At 33.7% G+C, this 21,274-nt stretch overlaps 2 protein-coding genes across 12 annotated transcripts in view; one reads left to right on the top strand and one right to left on the bottom strand.

The window, feature by feature from the left end:
• The window catches only part of LOC108754480 (fasciclin-1), a 377,227-nt gene extending 367,223 nt beyond the window's left edge, over positions 1-10,004 (top strand). The window contains exon 17 of the mRNA XM_018496772.1: positions 9,984-10,004. The gene's annotated coding sequence lies outside the window, so the exon portion shown is untranslated. The remainder of the gene's footprint in view (positions 1-9,983) is intronic.
• Positions 1-21,274, bottom strand: part of LOC108754482 (tropomodulin) — a 72,717-nt gene that overhangs the window by 43,368 nt on the left and 8,075 nt on the right. The window contains exon 1 of one of the 11 annotated variants that reach the window (XM_018496787.1): positions 7,754-7,982. The exons of the other annotated variants lie outside the window; for them this stretch is intronic. Within the exon in view, the coding sequence (XP_018352289.1) occupies positions 7,754-7,858 (105 nt within the window). The 5' untranslated portion in view covers positions 7,859-7,982. Of the gene's footprint in view, positions 1-7,753; positions 7,983-21,274 lie in introns of those variants that run through there. 11 annotated transcript variants of the gene reach the window in all.

Below are 21,274 nucleotides of genomic sequence, written 5' to 3'. Positions count from 1 at the left end.
GATACAGTCTCGCGGCTGAAGGAAGCCTGCAACCTTTACAGCAGCAACAATAATCCGACCTCTGCAATTTTAACCCACAACGTCGCACTACTGATTTAATTAAAAGGAGATTCATAAACGGTGCGCGATTTTTTCTCATTAAGATGAATATGACATATTACGCAAAGTGCGATAGTAAGTATCGCGCAATACAGTTATGAAAGAAACGTAAGTATAAGTTTCTGACGAAATTAACCGCCTTCAATAAATTTTTGTATTTACTTAACTCTCCAATTCAAACTGGGTCTTTTTTTTGTGCAGATCTTTTTACTGTATCCAATTTTTTTACTGTACTAGAATTGCGAAAAATGTGGAAACGTTTAACACCGTCAAAAATTTCATGAAATTTAATATACTTTTAAGTTACACAATTGGAACTTAATTTCATGACATTAGATTAAATTTAATGTATTCATAATTAAATTAGAAAAGTAATGAAATTTCATAAATTTAATGTACACGTTTATTACGTTTAAGTAACTACTGCAACTTAATTGTCAGTTAAATCATTCATTACTTTTAATCTCGTTCATAATCACGAGCTTCATTTACATGTAAAGAAAGCTCGTGATTACATTTCTAACAGTGAAAGTTACTTTTCAACTCTTTATTATTAAATAGTTTTTTAATTCAAATATTAGAACTTTTATTTAATAAAAATTGAAAAGCAAAAATGAAAGAGATGAAAAATGTATAACTTAGCAAGATAAAGAATGTATTCCGCTTTCTTTTATTTCGAAGAAATTTGGGAATAAAAGTCATTTGTGCAAAAAATAAAATCCGGATTGCAGGCGAAGGATTATTATAATATTTATATAATTTACTTGAAAGGATGGAGGAAAAAAATTGTTACTGCCATATTATCTCCGAATGCGGAGGATAATCGCTGATGATGGCTCAAACCGAAACGTCCAATCCTTTTTATTTATATGTAATGTCATGAACAAAATACATTGATTAATTATTACGCACAAATTATTTTTTGATATATTATTAGATAGAGTGTTGATTATTACTCTCAATTTCTCGTCAGTCATTATATTTTTATCGCCTTTCTTATCTCGAGAGCTCAATTTATTCTATTTTTATAATTTTGCAGAGGACAATTTATTTCAAAGAAGTGAAAGAAACGTCACACGAAGGCTCCTTCACTTCTTGCAGGAGAGAAAAGCCAACGATCGCTTCGGGCTGGCGAATCTAAATTGTCCAACAATTTTCGAGATGAACACAATGGTTCATCTCTCTCTCTCCCTCTGTCTCTCTCCCTCTCTCTCTCCCTCTCTCTTGAGCATTACTTTCATTCTGCTAACAATAAGACTACGCATGCTTTCTTTTTAATTAAGAGCAAGCTGCTCCGTTCGCATGATTAAATTCAATTGTTCATTACAATATTTTTGTAACATACTTTCCAGAGTACTCTGGAGAGATCAGATAAAACGCCGCGATACACGTACTAAGCAAATTTACTTGCGCCATAACGCGTCAAATATGGGTATTCAAGGTGGAAACTTTCTCTCTCCTTAAGAGTCATCATCTAGCATACGGCATCCGCGTAATACCGGCAATTTACGCATTCCTAAAACGTGATATTACGAGAAACTACGGCTCCATATTTTCAGTCGTATTAACATTTATGATAACAATGTAATAATTAAAAAATTCTGATAAAATGTCTTTATTATTTTTCTTATTTTTCTTACATTATAGAAAAATAAAAAATATCTAAAAGAATACATCTATTTTTATCACATAATTATCTTGATTCGAAGTTAAATGAAATTTTATAACATAGAAAAGTAAGAAAAATATATAAAGTTTTTTCAATGTAAAACCGCAACATTCTGAATTCCTAGGGAAAAGACAAGAAAGGTGTTTCACACATTTCCAAACTACTTTGGAGGAATAAGCTCAAAGCGAAGTGCGACAGAAAGACGTAGAGGAATTTCGCGAGAGCCACTTTGAATAAATCATACTCGCTCGCGAATGTACGAGTAAAAGCTTTTCCCGACCAACTACCGTGAGCATCTGGTTCTCTTTATTTTTCATTGTCGACAGCATCGATATTTTCATTGGCAATTTATGAATTGCGGATCCACAAAGTCAAATCGGGCAGAGAGAAAATTCATCTGGTGCGCTTCGATTAAAGTTCAAGGCCGTTTATCGACAACGAGAGTAACAGATCCACGTGTATTTTATCTTCTTTTTTTTTTCTGTCTCGCGAAAGAGAAAATAACGACTACGAGCGAGGTCAAAAACCCTGAGAACCCCTCATTTACCGCGGAGCTTTCGAATTCTATTTCCAGCGGTGTACAAAGAGCTTATAATTAGAATGGTCTAAGAGAAAGAAAATCGGAATACCCCGGAACAAGTTGATCCTAATTTTGGATCGCCGATATACAAAAAGTTTCAGGGTTTATTAACCAAACAGCTTGTCGTCAGAAGAGCAGAGTGATGGCTTTTATCGATCGTTACTCTTTGTGCGAAATCCACGAAAAGTGCGAGGTAAACGACATCGGAACTGCCAATTGCGCGCCGTATTCTATTGTGAGCGCCGGCTCAACAATCTCGGTTTTTACGATTTCCGATTTAGCAGCGAGGTCCAACACCTCGCCGGAGAAGTCGTCCTGGCACTCGGAGAGGTGCAGTGCGAGCGCATCGAGCGGAATCGAGCTGGGCGAGATGAGGGGCGACGGCGGCGACCCGAGGTTTGTGCACCGGGATTAATAGATCCGTCGTAAATAATTCAGGATTTGTGTGCACGGTCTACCGTACGTTAAACTACCAGAATCCGCCTTTACTGCGGCCCCGGAGAGTCACGCTTGTTCTCGTAATTCACTCGAGGCGAGTTGAACCGGAAGGTCGTTTAAATTGTTCCTAGGGCGTAAAACCGCAAGGGCCGCCGTCCTGTTTGTTGTTGCGCTAATGAGCACGCACGTTCCATTAGGCCTATTCCACAATCTTGTTTCAGGGAGGTTGTAAGGGCATAAAACACATATATTAATATTTACGCTTTAAACAAACTACATACATGTGAAAGTTGTGCTCATAACATTCTGTTTTTACTTGAGCAACACATTTTTATAGATTATTTATTTTATTTGATATTAGTTTTATTGTTATAAACAAAAATTTTTTTGAATAATAACAAGAATCTAAACTTTTTTTATATAAACATTTTAAACACTAAAAATGACTTGTGCAAAGTTTCATTGAGATTCAGCAATTAGTTTATAACAAATAAATGTTTCGTCTATTTACTGAACAATTAATATCTGCATCTCAATGTGTAACTTTACATAAATACTTTTTAATTCATAAAGTACTTATATAAAAAAAAATTAAGATTTTTATCGTTATTTTATAATACATTTTCATATATTTCTATTAGAGTACAAATATTTAAAAAATATTACTTTTTATTGAAATAACTTTTGATTCAGATGTCTCAAATTTTTTTGTATACTTTTAAATGTAATTTAGAATAATCTGTAATTTTCAACATATCGCATTTGCCTTAAGAGACCATAAATCGTAAGAACTTGACCAATCGAATATGAGAAAAATAACCGACTGATCAATTTCTTACGACTTTATGGCTTACATCCTTTTCAGACTTTGTCCACAACCTTGCTTTAAAAGGCCGTAAGCCATAAAGCCGTAAAAAATTGAACAATCGCAGTTGATTATTTTTTTCATATTCGCGAATATGATTAATCAATTTCCTACGGCTTTATAGTTTCTTAAAGCAAGGTTGTGGACTAAGCCTTATATCTAGACATTCTAGACGCTGCCTACTTTATCTGGGCGCTCTCACGCGCTTTTCCAGTCACTTTCATCATGGCACTGTTGCGAAAGACAGCCGTCACAAATTACCCGACAGTTCCGTCAATTATCATTAGCATTGTATTCAAGCGTACGCACTTAATTGCACATTGTAGGCTTGAGGCCATTGTGTGTCGGGCCGCGCCAACACGAAGCGCGAAATCGCAATTTGTATCGTGCGTTGTAAATCTCCCGCGGATGATTTATAAGTCGCCGCATCTTGACAATGATTTACACGGGTGATCAAAAGTTCTCGTCGCGATCGCGCCGTCCGCTGGCATTTTCACGAAAACTTCTGCGAAAAATCCTTCGTTTTGCACCTCGCACTCGCGGCCAACAAATTCCGCCGTTCAAAAATACAACCGATGAATCTGCAGAGTAAGGCCAGCGAAATAAACGTATGCGATATATCATTTGTCGTTTTGTCACATTTTTTCAAACGTCACTTAATTGCAGAACAGAGAGATTCTCGGATCTTCCTATTCTGTAAGCAATCAACAGGCTTGAAAAAATTGTCATACAGTAAATGTAATATGGTAAATGTGTCAGTTGGTAGATAATTAGGAATGCAAAATTTGAAATAAACTTTTAATGATACAGAGAGAAACGGAGAGAATTATTTCTTAATATTTAACCTGAAAATATGGTTGTGATACAATATGATATTTTAAAGATTTTTACCATGTACTTCAGTAAAATTAATTTTATAATTTATTGTAGTTTTATTAATGCATGAGAAAAATTTATGTAAAATTTTTCAAAATACAATATTGTCCAAGAATGAAATTGAATCATATTTTCAGGGTAAACACTAAGAAAAAAATCTCTCCCCGTGCATGTATAACTCTAAATAAATTCGCTATTTATAAATATTTATAATAACATGAATTTATTTACAGTCATACTATTAAAAGCTTAATTTTGAAATCTTTGTTATTCTGTCCAATAATTGGGTTCATTAACTGGTACATTCACCTTACCAGTCTGAAGCCTGATCTCTCTTGTTGCTTCTAAGTAAAGCCGAATGTGCTCTTTGTTTCCTGTTTCTTGCTGTTTATCAATTTTTTTATTTCTTGTCTTTTTACGTCGCTCGAGATAAAAGTTGACGAACTTCGGAAGAGGCAAGAAACACAGAGAAAAGAAACATGACTGTGATGAAACGATGACAAAGAGGGAAAGAGCGAGAGGCAAAAAAGAAACAGAAAATAAAGAGCACATTGTAGATCAGGCTACGTTTCGCTTGGCGTTCGCAATGCTCGCAAATATTATTTCACCCTTGTTTAACGTTTGATAAATAACAAAAGACAAGATGATAAACTCCGATACTCATTGCGAACGCACGAAGTAGAACGTATCCTAAGCCCGTGAAATCTCGCATCCCGGCGGAATCTCAAGAACGAGTCTCGAGCTGTCTGATATTTCGAGAACATGTTTCCGAAATATCGCGGAAAATGCGCGGAAAGCGCGATTAAACGCGACTTCGCGTGTGGCCGCCGCGGTCCGTTTGATCATCGCCAAAGAAACGGAGCCAGGTGTCGATACGCCAAAACGCAAACACATTGTTGCTCCTGAGGAGAGCCGAATGAATCGACGGGTTCGAAGAATTCGCGAATATTATTACATCGAAGAAATTTATAGAACCCACTCGAGGTCGTGAGAGTCCAAAGTTTCGCGAATTTAGAACTAAATTACTTTAGACGCCAAAGTAGCTCACTTTATTCGACTTGAACTTCGTATTTCGCAGGTAATATTTCGGCAAAGCTGGAAACGGCTCGGGAAAACGGCAGCTGAAACGGCGACATTTTCAATTATCGATTCAACTTGCGAACGAACGGCCGAAGTGCGTTTTATTCGACTTAGGACACGGAGAAACGCGGTTCGATCGACGACATAAATTCGGGAACAGACGCGCGCGACTACGGATATCAAATCATCGCGAATTGCGTAATAATCTTTTTTTATTGCGATCTTTATTCCGCCATCTGGCAGGTGGCCAACTGCTGCAGCCGCGACACACAAAAAAAAAGAGACAGTGTATTATTTTTATAGAGGTAATGAAAAATACCCGTTTGAAAGCCCTCCCGTATCTTACACGCGCTACTTTTGTTTAGCGTCACATTAGAACGTCACAAACCTATTTATATCGGGCGTATTTTTACGGTGTCCCAACCGGATGCATCTATCGGTTCCGAGATTTCAATGCCAACATACCAAGCGCGGCTGGTGCCGCGCATGCCGTAGCACGTCGTTGTCAGTGCAAAAGTGGCGCTAACAAGGTCGGAAATTCGGCTGCTTATTTATCTTACGCTCATTATATTGTATATATTACTCTCTGAAACTTTTAGAATCAGTGGTCACTCGTAAAAGTGAAATCTCACTCTTAATCATTGAAAATTGAGCCACTCCTTTTCAAGACTGGCTCAACTTTTATTCTTTAGCTTGTATCCATTATGTTGTATATATTACTCTCTGAAACTTCTAGATTGAGTTGTCACTCTGCGAAATGAAATCTCACTCTTAATGATTGAAAATTGAACCGCTCTTTTTCAAGATTAGCTCAATTTTCATTCTTTAAAGTAAGATTTCACTCCGAAGAGTTTAAAGAACATTTTACTAATGTCATTCATTATTAATGTCAGATAATAGATTAAGGCAATAAAAACTTTTCAAATTTGTTAGAAGGAATTAAAAGTTATCAAGTGCTCCCAATTTCTTTCTCGATTTTAATAATTAAATAAACAAGTAACACGAATTTAATCCTTTCAGACGCTGCGTACATAATAATGTATATCAAATTTGAAAACATTTTCCATTCGAAATTATTTAATTCTATCGATATCATCGAAGATTAGATGTATATAATAATGTGTACATTGAAAAAAATAATTCAAATTTTTGAAAAATTGTTTCATATAAATTACTTATTAAAGTGCTTTCGTGTTGAATTGAAAAAAAAAATGTTTTAATCTCTGTAAACTAGTTTTTTTATTTTAATGATTCCATTAAAATCAGGCCTTGAAGGGATTAAGATCTAACTGAAACTTAGAGTCGTTGGATCAATTAACATGTTAAAATAAATTTATTTTACAGACAAAATTCGTGACTTTTTTTGAAAACACGACTGTATCTTAAAGTGCAGCGTTTTCCGCGCGTTTACAGAAAGGTTGCCAGGACGCAAGGCCGCCATTGCTTTGCGGACCTGATTCACAGATAAACAACCGGAAAATCGTAAACCACTGCCGATGAGTAATCGCATGTGGCGATAGCTACTTTGTGTCTACGCGCGCCAAGAAAAAGGACACTTTCTTGGCTTTTCCTTCCCGGTCTAATCCTCTGACGCGAATCCACGAGTTTTCCGCGTCGCAACATTCTATATCTAACCCTTCCATGTTTATGATCTGCTTGACAGGCGTGGAGATACACAATCAGTATGATGTATGAAGGAGCAAAAACGCGCGACGGATTCTGGCAGGATAGCTCGATTTAATTCCAGAAGTGAACCGTTTTTGTATTCAATTGCGACGCAATTAGTAGTGATATCCAAGAATCTGAATTTTGACTCTGAATCTGAATCTGAATTTGAAGACTTAGATTGCATTTTAAATTAGTTTGATTTAAGATTTAAAAATTTAGAATCTCTGAGAATTCTAAGCAACTTAAAGATTTAAAGTCCGTGAATTGACCAACGTAAAATTTCCAAAAAGATTAATAAATAAATTTAAAAATTACAAATAAATTAATAAATAAAATGAAAAATAAATTTAAAAATCTGGAAGAATAAAGAATATATTTTAAAGAGTAAAGAATCCAAATATTTAAAAACGAATGTGTAGGGCGTCGTATATCAAATTCATTAAACGCACGAAATTTAATTAACCCTTTTGAGTCCTACCTCTATCCTGGTAGTTTTTGTTGTGGTTTTTCTAGTAGAGGTCCTCAATGCGCTGAGATTCTCGTAGGGAGAATCCCAGTCCTGGAAGATCTCCGTAGTCGCCATGCTTCTCGTCGCTATATTTCCCTTCGTACAATTTAAATTTATAACGTCACTCTATTTAAATTCTTCACACCGTAGGCACTTTTTAAGAAATCCTTTTCGATAATGTATCCTCGTTACGTCAGGAAAGATTCTGCAAGTTTATACATGGCCATAGCCTCTTAGTTATTAATTATCAAGAAACATTTATCAAGATACACAAAAAATGACGATTTAAAATTAAATTCCTCAAATCACATATTCGAATTATTCAATTCGAAATGTTAGCATAAAAATTTCAATTTTCTTGCTAATAATTAATTTTTAAATACTAACTCGACAATATTAGAAACAAAATGTCTTATATTTGCGTAAAAAAATTATATTACAATATTTTCCAAAATTTTTGATAAAATTACGATAAGAGACGGATTTATATCAATAGAAAAATCCAATTATCTTTGAAACCAAAAACAGAGGGAAACTTGCAGTGGGATTATTTAATCGTGCCGAAGATCGATTCGAGCCATCTCGCTCTTTCGATATCCGCGCGCCCGCCTCATGGGCGAATGGATGCTGCGAGACTACGCGGGCGAGAGTGATCTTCGACGATACCGGTACTCGGGGCGTCGGGCTGAGAGTCACCTTGTACACTTGTGGAACAACTGCGAAATATGCGCGCGATTCGAGGTGGACCACGCACGACTGAAGCTGAGAAACAAGTCCCCGCTGTACCGCGGGCGGATCGCACCGCGCCCCATCCGCGGGCCGCTTCCAGAAATACGGAGAAACACGTATAATTAGGCCGCCACCCGCGGCGACGACAACACGCGGTTAAAAAGCGCATAGCGCGAGATACCGCGTCGCGACGTCAAAGCAATCCTTCCGCGATCAGTCCTCTCGGAGGGGAGATTCTTTCCCCCGCGGTTCTTCGGAAAAAAAAACTCCGAAAAGTTAATACTCCTCGCGTCGTCATTAATGAGATTAAGAAAAATTACAATTTCAAATATAATTTGTTCAGTTAATGAATCTTCGAATTTTTAGCAGGTCAGCTAAATGATTGTAATTTTAGAAAAATAAATAAGAATTTCAAGCTAATTTTTTATACAATTTTTCATGAAATTAATTCCCGCGTATTAATTAAAGGACGAAGATTTATATATGACTTTTCGTATGATACTGATATACGGATTAATAAATAATTAGTAATCTTCAATAAATTCAGAAGGAACTTTATGTTGCGCAAAGCAACTGTGCATCATAAACTAATTTTAAAGTGTAGCAATTTTCAACACGTCTCGTGTCTGTGCTACATAGACAACTATTTGTTTCTCGCTGCCTCTAAACTCTACGTAAACTCCGTGCATTGAAAATGAAGCATTAATGACGTAGCAGGCGTGGAGTTGAATATACATAGATATTAGAAACTGTCGTTAGCCGTCTATTCTCCTATGAAACTATAATTAGGTACAGAATGGATTGAAATAGATGATATATGTATACATATATATTAATACTTCAACCAAACGTATTTAGCAACACGAATATTATCTTAACACACAAAGTTGCAAAAAAAAACTGCAAGTAACAGATTTGTGATCTTTATATTTGCATTGCTATTAAAATGTAATATACGATCAATAGATCGATAGACAAAAAATAAAATTAGAAAATACGAGATACGTTAGTTGTTATTTAATCCGGATTTGTAGAAATAATAATTAATGTTACATATGATTAACATTATTATTAATATAATTAAACATTATTATAATGTTACAATTCATGAATTAATAATTGTGATTGAAAGTCTAGATATGACTTGCACGTCTGAAATAGATGCAATTTTATATATCAAGACACTTGCCGTACCTGTGCGAGGCACTAAAAAATCTTGGAATAACGTAAAAAAATCTTTAAGTAATAAATTTCTGAAGAATTAGATAAAGAATTATCTAATTAATAAAATCTGCAATTGATTAAAAAATGTCGATTGTCCTAAATACACTCTCTCTCATATAATGAAAGATAAAGTTATAATCTTCGATAAAGTTCAATTAACAACTACAATCAACAGAAAAGATAAGGATGTTTTGTTCTAGCTGCTAAATTATTTATAATACAGCAATATCTGTTCTCCATGTTATAGGTAGATGGCGATACCATTTGAAAGCTTTCGCACGAAGCTTAAAAGCTATCCGTGCGAAAACTCTTCCGGAAGAGCCGTCAGATGGTGCGAAAGCTTGCCAAGCTCGTACCGCTTTGAACAAAGAAGACACTGTGCCCGATTTTACCTTCGGTCGTCGAGCTGCCAAAGAAGCTTTCGACCTGGGAAAACTTTCCGGAACCCAAAGAAGGAAAACGGCTGATTACTTAATAATGCAATTAATGCTAATAAACACAAGCTTGTTATAAAATTAACAAAAAAGAAATAACTATTTAAGACTCTTAATCACGTAACAGGTAGAGTACAATCATATTTTTAAATAGATAAATTAAATATTTAGAGAAAGAGAAAGAAAAGAATCGAGATATGTAAGTAATACAAACTTAAAATCTGTGTATATAGATCTAATATAATTTGAATTTTCAATAAAATGTATCGTTAATATATGTATTTCTATATTCCTATGCCGCTTTCTGTCGTATTTTATATTTTGCAAGAGAGATGTATAATTAAATCAACGGAAGCATCATTTGGACATTGGTATATTATACAAATTTCTCTCGTATTTAGAGACCATTGCCAGACATGCATAACATGAAAGTTAAACCGATCGGTTCTATTTCGGAAAATAATTTATGCGACGGGGATTAAACGTTCCTCTTTGGTACCGCAGGGATATCACCTGCGAGATTAAAGAGCTAATTTCGCACGTCAATTGCCCGATGATCATCCATGCGAATTTTCAGTTTCAATATGCGTTGAAATATCGGATAACAATCGCGAGCGAAAACAAGCAATTCCACCTTTGACAGGATTTCCTTTTTTGTGTTGGAAGAATCGAATTATTCTCCGCACTGCACTGCTACGCGATGCGAATATAAAACGAACATGAACTGATTTAGAAACAGTAGAGCAAATTTTCACGTTTGTAAAATAATGTTCTAATTAACACCTATTCTTAATTTCGATTCTTAAATCTCAGGTCCTCAGAAGCAATTTCCTCTTCGAGAAATTAGATTTTATCTAAATTATCTAGATTATTTTTAGATAAAAAAAATTATTTACAGTAATAAATTCTTAATATGTGTTTTAAAGATACTCGTTAGCATCAGTAAAAATTGACTATCAATTTAATTTGTGAAATTACATAATCCAGCTTCAATTTAGGACTGTGTGTTTTAAAACCGACAAATAATCGGCGTGCAATTTATTTGAACTGTAAATAATAAAAAAATTGATAAAAAGATTAAAATACGAGTCATTAAAATTGCAATGCAGATAATAAAATTGGTAGAAAGATCAAAACACGAGGAATCACTTTTTACCAATTTCATTATATGCGTTGCAGATTTTGAGCTAGGAAATTTTGATACTGGAAATTGTAAAGTTTACATAAAAATATTATTAGACACCAAGACCTATCTTGACCGAATATGGCCCTCTTCGCTTAATTGTGTTAAGTATTTCTCGCGGTCAATTTTCACTTAATAAAAAACAAAAATTATACTTGATTAAATCTACTTTTATATATCCTGCTAAACATATTGACATATCAAGCTTACGAACGTTTTTGCAAGAATCACGAAGCGTAATTAAAATTGACCGTCACAATTGCCGCCCGAACATTTACATATCCGCGGAAGGATGAAAACGGACAGAAATTATCGAAACTGCATGCGTTACATTACGAAAACGATAGTTTGCAATTGCATATTTATTACGTAGAAGAGCCGCAAACCGAAAGTGCAAAATTACAGCCGAAAATTACCCGGAGGATATTCTCGTTGTGACACGTGCGATTGATCGGCTCATCTGTTAACGCTAAAAATAGATGTGCGATCTGAAATCACGCTTCCGCGTGGTGAATCTAATTTTAGAGAAGTTTTCTTTTCACAAAGAATATATACGGTTGCGATTAAACGTATCCAAACGAAAATTCGTGCGCGCCGAATAACGAAGGGAATCGCTACATCGAAGAGGGCAGTGTGCTTTGCGGCACACATAATTCTCGTTGACCGAGTCTAGCTTTTCGGGCAACGGCAGAACAATCCAGAGAATGCGACACTAATTACAGAATATAATTAATCACTCCAGGATGAATGCAAATAACAAACGATTCGAGCGTACCGTTTGGTACTGCTGATGCGGTTGCCGCTCCGCCAAACAGACGATAAAATTATCAGCGCAGAATAATACTTCCTCATGCAAGACAATTTGCACTGCTAATTGCGTTAGCCTTTGTTCACAATACTAAATCAATTTGCAATTTGCGCGAGTTTGCTTTCGTATTGAAATTCTCATTATCTGTATCAAAGAACGGTTTTGTTAAAGTATACAGAAAGAACAGTTTTATTGAAGCATTAAAAAAAATTTAACTAAATACACTGTTAAGAATAAAATGTTAATTTTAACTTAGATACGTATAGTGAACTTTCTGAGACATGAGATGATGTTAAAATTAACATTTTATATACAAAAATGTGAACTTTTCATGTCTAAGAAACTCCATTATACGTCTCTATATAAGTTAAAATTAACATTTTATTTATAAGTATACAGATCAGAAAATAAATTTTGTTAGATCATCCAAATAATTTTGTACGGCTCAAGGTGGTTGCTACAATGCCAAAACCTTTTACAACATTGCCGATTATGTTTTAGTATTCAATACAATACTTTTGACAGTTCAACAAAATTATTTTTAGATCTGTATCTATCTAAATTTTTAGATAATTCAGCACAATAATTTTTTTTCCGTGTATTTTAAAATTTAACTAAATACAGACCTGAAAATAATTTTGTTAGACCATCAAAATAATTATAGGATGCATACAAGGTGGTTGCTAGAATATCCAAATTTTTTGTGCAGCATTGTTTTTATGCTTAAACATCCTACATAATTATTTTAATAACTTAAAAAAAAAGATACTTAAGATACTTGAGATACTTTTCAGATACTTTAGCAAAATCATTCTTTCTGTTTATTTAACATCAATTCCGAATCTTTTCACAATACACAAATAGTTATATTAACAATAGGATTCCTGTGTTCACGTCATTATTATCTTAGATTATGACGTCAGCGAAAAACGAAATTCTAACCAAATATCAATATGGAAATATATTTCAATAAGACGCTTACAATCTTTATTATATTTTTTCACTTCTGACGTCATAATCTGAGATGATAATAGAGTAATGATAAACAAGTCTTAAAAATAATATTTAAAAACAAAATAAATTATACACTTGAATATAGAGAAACGTCAGAACGTTAATTTGAAGTCAGTCAAAAACATCATATATTATATTAAAATTGAGACGTTGGAGTCGAAAGAGATATCTTAAATTAAATTTCGCTATTATGATAAATATTTTTTCGTTCTGTGTAGACTATTCTTATTTAGAAACAGTCGGACGGAACTCATCGCAAAGATACTGTTCTCGAAATCAAGAGAGAAAATTTTCCATCGACGCGGTTGCTTCAAGTGGCGTTATTTTTAAGTCCGCTCCTCCCTTCCATTGCCGAGCCTTACGTCAGTGACAACATACGATGAATCCGAGTGTTTTCTCTTCCGTTATAGCGAGGAAAACCCTGGATCTTCTTCGGAGAACGCGGACCTTCCTCAATCGCCTCTCGATTCTGCCTTGCCTGACTGTGTTTCCCGCGAGATGTCATCGAAGAGCCGTTGGCAGCCCTTAGACGCGCACGAGACACGAAAGTACATTTTTTTCAAATAATACACCTTAATTAAAAATTTATTAAAAGCAAGTTGATGGGCTAACTTCATATCAACAAAATAAATATATTTATTAATAAACATATTATTAAATAATATATTATTTAGTCATATTATATTTTGTTTATCTTCTGTAAATCTTTCTTCTAGATCTTTCGCGTAAACTATTCGATATCTATACGAGTAAAAGATATTATTAGAATACGTTACATGAAAAATTTAAAAACTGGAAAATATATTCTTTTATTTTAAATACGTGAGATTACAATGAAAATATAATAATCTTGGATCTTCTGAAATTGAGCTTGTCCTGTTGGAATCTGTATTTCTTGCATCTCAAGACCTTAGTCCGACTTAAACTATAATATATTACAATATATTGTAAACTATATTAAATATTCGCATAAATAATTGTTCAGTGAGATGTGCAGTGCTTTTTGAAATGTGCACGAATTAACGTAATGTCAATAAGTCGTCAGGTATGTTGATTGATTTCTTGTCCGTAGACGCGACAAGTTTGTTGACCTCAGCGGGCAAGAATTATTAATTTTGACAACATATTGATTTTTCTTTCAATTTTCCCGTCTGTGGCAGATTCTGTCAAACAGAGTAGTTTTATTTCAAATGAAGTACCGAATGATGCAGCCGTGATAATAAAAAATGGCTTATGGCTAATTACGGCGTTCAATTACGCTGTCTCCAGTTTTAATTATCAGTCATAAATTCGATTTTTTTTCATATGAATTAGTTAGCCAGCATCACATCGTCTGTACAGTTATTCTCCGTACGCATTGCACGGGAAAATACTGTACGAAAATAATAATTATTTGTTTCAAGTATTTCAAAAGTTCATAGATATATATTCGTAAATCTATCACAAGTTCATCACAAACATTAAATTTATTCAAGATATATATATTCTGAATCCTAGTTTAATATACTTCAATCAAAATTATTGATTGATATTAATTTTGAAACAAATTTGATTTGCTTATTATATAAAGTCGCTTCTCCGATCAATTTTGTAATATTCTTAAGAAAATAAATTCATGTTTTGAGTACATAATAATGAATTTTTTTAAATTAAAGTAAATTATATTTTAAGTTTATTGTCAAGAAAACATTTTTTGTTAAAGGTGTATTACTTAAAAGGGAAGAAGTAAAAAAAATTGAGTAATCACTTTTCTTAATAATAGAATGATATTTTCCTGTGCGTATGTGAATTTAACACAAAGTTTCTTTGCAACGCTTTCCATGGCACATTAAAAATCTCAAATCTTTTTGTGTATATTTATTACATTTATTATAATTCTTACACGATTGTAAAATCACAAATATCAGAAATTAATTATTAATTGCAGCAAAAAATTCGAGTATTATTTAGAAAAAATGATTTTTCTGATGTAAAAATTCAGCTATAGATATAAATTTGAAAATAATTTTATTAAACTATCAAAATAATTATGTAAGACGCTCAAGCATAATGAGCAATGCTGCAAAAAATTTTGACATTCTAGCAATCAGCTTTAACCTATTTATTTCCATAATTATTTTGATGGTGTTCTAAGTGTTGTAACAAAATTATTTGTAAAACTATATATTAAAACTATATATCTAGCTAAATTTTTAAATACTTTAACAAAACCTATCTTTCCATGTAATAATAGCTCTTTATTTAGACTAAGAAACGCCCATTCCTTTCGAAGTCGCTTCGAAAAAATCATCGGCATGGCTCGATCGGCTCGATGAACGTTACTCGCGTCCGCCGAGTTCGGCATTTTAAGGGTAAAGGTTCACGAATGGTTGAAGCTCGCCCAAGGCTCGCTCGAAATCACGCCGTCGAATGGCATGACAAAGCCACGGCGGGATAATCGCACGACAGGCGTGAAAACGAGCAGCAAAGGGTCAGCATCGCGGGGTGATCCGTGGATAGGCGAGAGACGGGCGAGAACACGATCTATTTCGAGATCGGGACGACCGACCCGACCGGCGGTGCCTGTGCCCTCGCTAATTGAAACGCCCGTAGGCATCGACCAGAAAGCAAGACGGAAGCCGGAACGCGCATTCATTCGTTACACGACACGAAATTGCTTCTGGACGAAACCTGACGTGCGCGTAATTCCACATGATCTGACTCTCGATCGGTGATGCGGATGGCCGCGAATTGGCCGACAGAAAGTCGTTGAAACGCGCGAAGTCTATCGCCATCGATTTATCTCGCTGCCAGAAAATATTCGGCAAGCCTGTCTCTCTGAAAAGCAGGTTTGTCGGTGCAACTGCCAAATGTCTGTTCACAGAATTGAAAGGGACATATTACCGTCGAACGATGGTACGCTAATATAACAGTCGATGAAGTAAGTTGAACGACATTCGTAGAACGTCGTGGATTTTACTGACTGAATAACGATAAAGTAAGTTGAACGACATTCATAGAACTTTCGTGGATTTTACAAATCAATAGCTTCAAAAGTGAAGTGAAATATTGAGAAAAAAATTACAAAAGTAAAAGGATACATTGAAAATAAATTTTAATAATACTTCTTTGAATAGTACTAATTCTAAGTAAACATTTATTAATTAAATATTTATCAAATAAATATTTACTTAATAAAAAATTATAGTTAAATCAAATTAATGGTCTTTGTATTAAATCAATATATGTTTATATTAATTTTATTACTTATAGAGAACTATTCAAATAAATATTTATTAAAATTTAGTTTTTTTCAGTATTTGTTTTAAGTATTTCAAAAGTTTATAGGTATATATTCGTAAATCTATCGTAAGTTCATCACAAGCATTAAATTTATTCAAAATATATTCTGAATTCGAATTTAATATACTTCAATCAAAATTATTGATTGATATTAATTTTGAAATAAATTCGATTTGCTTATTATATAAAGTCGCTTCTTCGATCAATTTTGTAATATTCTTAAGAAAATAAATTCTTGTTTTGAGTAATGAATTTTTTTTATAGATATTTGGTTTTATACCGGACTTGATATCTACAGGAGGTCTGGTACTTAAATGAAGATGTGATGATACTATGATTTTTGGAGTCAGAAATCCATTTAAAAAAGAAGAAGAGGAAAAAAGGAAAGAAATTTAATCCAAAGCAAATGAGAATACAGCGCAATTAATAAAGAGTAATTATAATTATTCACAGGATGACATCAATGATTGTCAGATATTCAATTATGGATATTCAATTATAATATAATCCAATAAACGAGAAAAACACTCTTCATTATTGTATTTGCGCTTTGTTAATGGCGCTTATTTGCTTTGTTCGATTATTGTTTTTAAATTAGAAAGCCCACTTCGAGACTTCCCTAGTGAAAATTTTTCTCAGAATTTTTTATGTAATTTTTCAGAATTTCTATATAATTTTATAACTTTATAATTTTATACTTTCTCACATTTTTTATACGAATTGGAACATTTCTTAGAAAATCTACATCTTTTTTCAGAATTTTCCATATATATTAATTACGAAATATCGTAAGACTTGTAAGATTTTTTGTAAGTGTAATTTCTGATGAAATATAAAATTTAAAAAATTAAAAATTATTTTTTAAGTTATGGGATGAGAAATTTCAGAATATTTCAAAATTCACTTATATGAAAAATTCTGAGGAAAAATGTAAACTTTCCGAATATTTCTGAGTATTTCTGAAAATTATTCCAATTCGTATAGAAATTATGAGAAAACTTTTCACCAGGGTTGTACATTGCTGTTTGAGAAAAAAAAATCCTCAAATAAAATTAGGATTGATTTTCAGAAAATCAAAGTGCCAAAAGTGATTCGCGAATTAGAAATGAAAATTTCAAGATTTCATTATTGCTATCATAATCCTCACGTGAATAATGTTTGACTAATTGGTAGATGAAGTTAGATTTCTGCATACGAAATGATGTAATCAGTTACGAAGAGACATTATGCTTTACACGAAATATTCATGAAAGCTAGACGCACGAGCGGAACGAGTTAACTTGATTCTTGGCGTTACGTTTTTGGTGTCACGTTATGTCGCAGCGTAGCAACTCTGTTCGTACACGAATCCGTTTAGCGCGTGTTGCATCGTTACGCTCTTTGCCAAGTGGCGCATTTCATTCAGAATTACTCTTCTCTTTACGACAGGCGGGTTCAACGAATCCGCCCTTTTTCACGAATGCTCTAAAAGTATCTTTTATTAAACTTGAGAATTTAATATCTCTATTAGAACTCGAGTTAAAAGTCGAGACATTTCAGAGAAGGAAACTTTAATCATGAGAAATTAAGAAAAAGTTACAGAAGACAATTCGCGCGATGAGAAAAACGACTGGTTAGATTAATTATAATTCTGATTGAAAAATGGACAATACAGAATTTTTTTATTAAAATTACTAGAATTTTATTTAGAAGAAAACTGAAATTCTGATTGATAAAAAGTCTGAAGTTCAAATAAAAAAGGAGAATATTAAGTTTTAGCTGTTTCTCGGCCAAAATGTAAAAATTTCGAGATATATACACAAAAAAATATTTTGCTGCTCTAACTAGGATTATAACTGTTTTTTTCTATCTGAAAATTCTGTATCATACCCATAGAATTTATACAGCACAAATCTAAATTCAATCTCTGTCATTTATATGATTGGGTGCAATACATATCCAATATTGCTAGAAATTTATATATTTTAGCTATTTTTCGTACTTAGATAATTTTCGTTATAACTGCAAGATCACTTTTTTTGTATAAATTATACACGGAAAAAATGGTTTTACTGAAATTTACCTAAAAATTTAGCTAGATACAGATCTGAAAATAATTTTGTTTCAACCATCCAAAGTCCTGATTTTTTTCATATCTCTGGTGTTTCCCATGATAAGCGTTTGTGTAAGTCTACTTGTAAGGAACTACAATATTTCATTTTGGCCGGAAAACGGCCAAAACTTAACATCCCTCTTTCGCGCAATCGTCGCCAACCCACGCTGCTACTTTTCGAGCGTCGAGTGTGCTTTAAAAATATATCAGCCGTAAAGTGTAAAATTAATTTATAACGTCTGCACATGTGTGCAACGTGCTCGTTCGCGGTGTAACTCTGACGTCGTTCGCCAAATGTGCCGCAGTCCTACGTCATCGTCATGGATTATTTATAGATACCGACGAGGAGATTACAGGTTCGACAAATCACTTCATTTCGACCTGTTGCACCTGGAACGTAGTCGCATTGATATTCATCGATATACCGTTGTCGTCTAAGCGACACACTCGCCAAGATTTAAGAGGATCAAAATCTGTTTTATCGATTCAGAGGAACCTACACACTTATGATTTATGTGTCATTGACACACCACTACATCAATCTCGCACGCACACATCTATATACAAACTTTTCTAACTAATCTTTCATATTAGAATTTTCATATCTAAACCTATTAATTTTTACACTAGGAAAAAAATTTAGTGTCTAGTAAAACTGTTTAGTTAACATATTTTTAACAGTAACCAGCTGTTTCATTTATGTAACAAAAAATTTAGTTGCATTTACCAAATAATCCCTCTGCTTTGTAAATAATAAAAATATTTATGTTTATACTAACTAAAAAATTTAATTTACGTAAAATTACAGTTTTGTTCAGGATATTTTATCAAACATTTTTGTTCGATATATTTCAACTAAATTTCTGTTATTACAATAAAATTTTCGTTCGTACAACATAACATTTTTTCCTAGTGCTCAGAACTCAACATTGATTGTTCATGTAATTCGTGCACTGAGAAAAAGATTGCACTAAACCTTAAACATATTTCCTTGAATAGTACTAACAATAAGTAAACATTTACTTACAGTAAATAAATATTTACTCAGTATAAAAAAATTACAGTTAAATCAAATTACACTAATAGTACATGTGTTTTGTACGTTCGATTGAATATACGAGTACTATGCAGCTTCAGTCTTTTATACAATTTGAAAATTTCTATTATCCTATCCAAATTACCCCCGTTTTACCCTATTTGAAAAATAAAAACGGATGACTTTAGAATCCCTTTAAGTGTAATACGTTGAAAAACCGTTGCACTAAAGGCCGAACGACGACGGCTCGATGCGTCGACCGGGTGAAATATTTTCGGAAGCACTCACCGCCAGTTGCAAACGCGAGAAAACGAGGTGTCAGCTGCATACGAGGTGTCAGTGCATCGGGCAAACTCGATAAATAGATCCTGGCGTCGCGTCGTGGCGTCACGATATGAAAACGTTCGGCAGCGGCGCTTTTAGTATCCTCGATTCAAAAGAGATACATGTCGCAGTTGCCCTTCGTGCCCAGTATTGTTGTTACAACTCGTTCGTAATAAATTTCGCAAAGGATGATTGCGTCTCGATGCGCGCGACAGAGAAGTGCAAAGACGCGGACGACGCGCCTTTGCACTTCCTCCCGAACCCGGATAGCGTGGATGCCTAGGATTTTATCGGCGTCGTTAATTGCAGACTGTAATGCCGTCACCTCACGGCCTCGCAGGCGCAAGGTCGGATGACCCAAGGCGAAGAGAAATTTTTGTCGAGTCCCCGCTGAGCGTGCCAAGAGTGCTCGTACTCGCGCGGCGCGTTTTCTCTCATCTCCTTCATTCTTGTCTCCGTCGGGTAATATCCTGATAATATCCTCTCGTAAACGTTTTCCCTGAACGCTTGAATTACACATTCTTACGGTATTAATCATTATCGTGACACGAAAAATTAGAAAGGATCGAATATCATTTATCGAGTACATATATGGAAGGAATTTTGCTAAAGTAACTTAAAATTTTAGCTACACTAAAATAAATTTACCAAATATATATTTCTTTAAACAGTACTATGTAGACTGTGTTACTTATAGTAAATAAATATTTACTCAATAAAAAATGATGGTCAAATCAAATTATTGGTTCTTCTATCAAACAAGTGTTTATATTTAATAAATATTTATTTAAAATTATTTAAATATTTAATTTAATTTAGTACTTTTTTTCAATGCTGATCTAAAAATAATTTTGTTGTCAAAATAATTATATAAAAAAACTTAAGCGTTGATGACAATACTACAAAAAGTTTTAACATTCTAACAGCCTGTTTAAGCGTTCTATGTAATCAAATGTGTATAGAAAGAACAGTTTTGCTGAAGTATTTAAAAATTTAGTTAGATACAGATCTGAAAATAATTTTGTATGGATCATCAAAACATAAAATGCTTAGATGTCGATGACAATGCTACAAAAAAAAAATGTTAACATTCTAGCAACCTATTTGAAAGTACATATTCTATATAATTATTTTGAATAAGTTGAATACAGTTATTCTGAATATAGTTGAATTTTTAGGTACTTGAGCCATTTTTTCCATGTATAAATCTCAAGATTCGCTTCAAAACTTTATCGACTACTACGGATATATTTTGCGTTTATATTTCCTGCTCTATGTATGTGTTGTGTATTTTATCGTTTTCATTGTTATACCTAAAATCGTAATTTCCTGGTAAGCAGCCTCTGCCGGTTCTTTATGGCTCCA

This window comes from Trachymyrmex septentrionalis, unplaced genomic scaffold (genome assembly GCF_001594115.1).
Source record: "Trachymyrmex septentrionalis isolate Tsep2-gDNA-1 unplaced genomic scaffold, Tsep1.0 scaffold8, whole genome shotgun sequence".
Classification (NCBI taxonomy): domain Eukaryota; kingdom Metazoa; phylum Arthropoda; class Insecta; order Hymenoptera; family Formicidae; genus Trachymyrmex; species Trachymyrmex septentrionalis.
The sequence above is the reverse complement of the archived record's forward strand: the minus strand, read 5'-3'. Positions and strand labels throughout refer to the sequence as shown.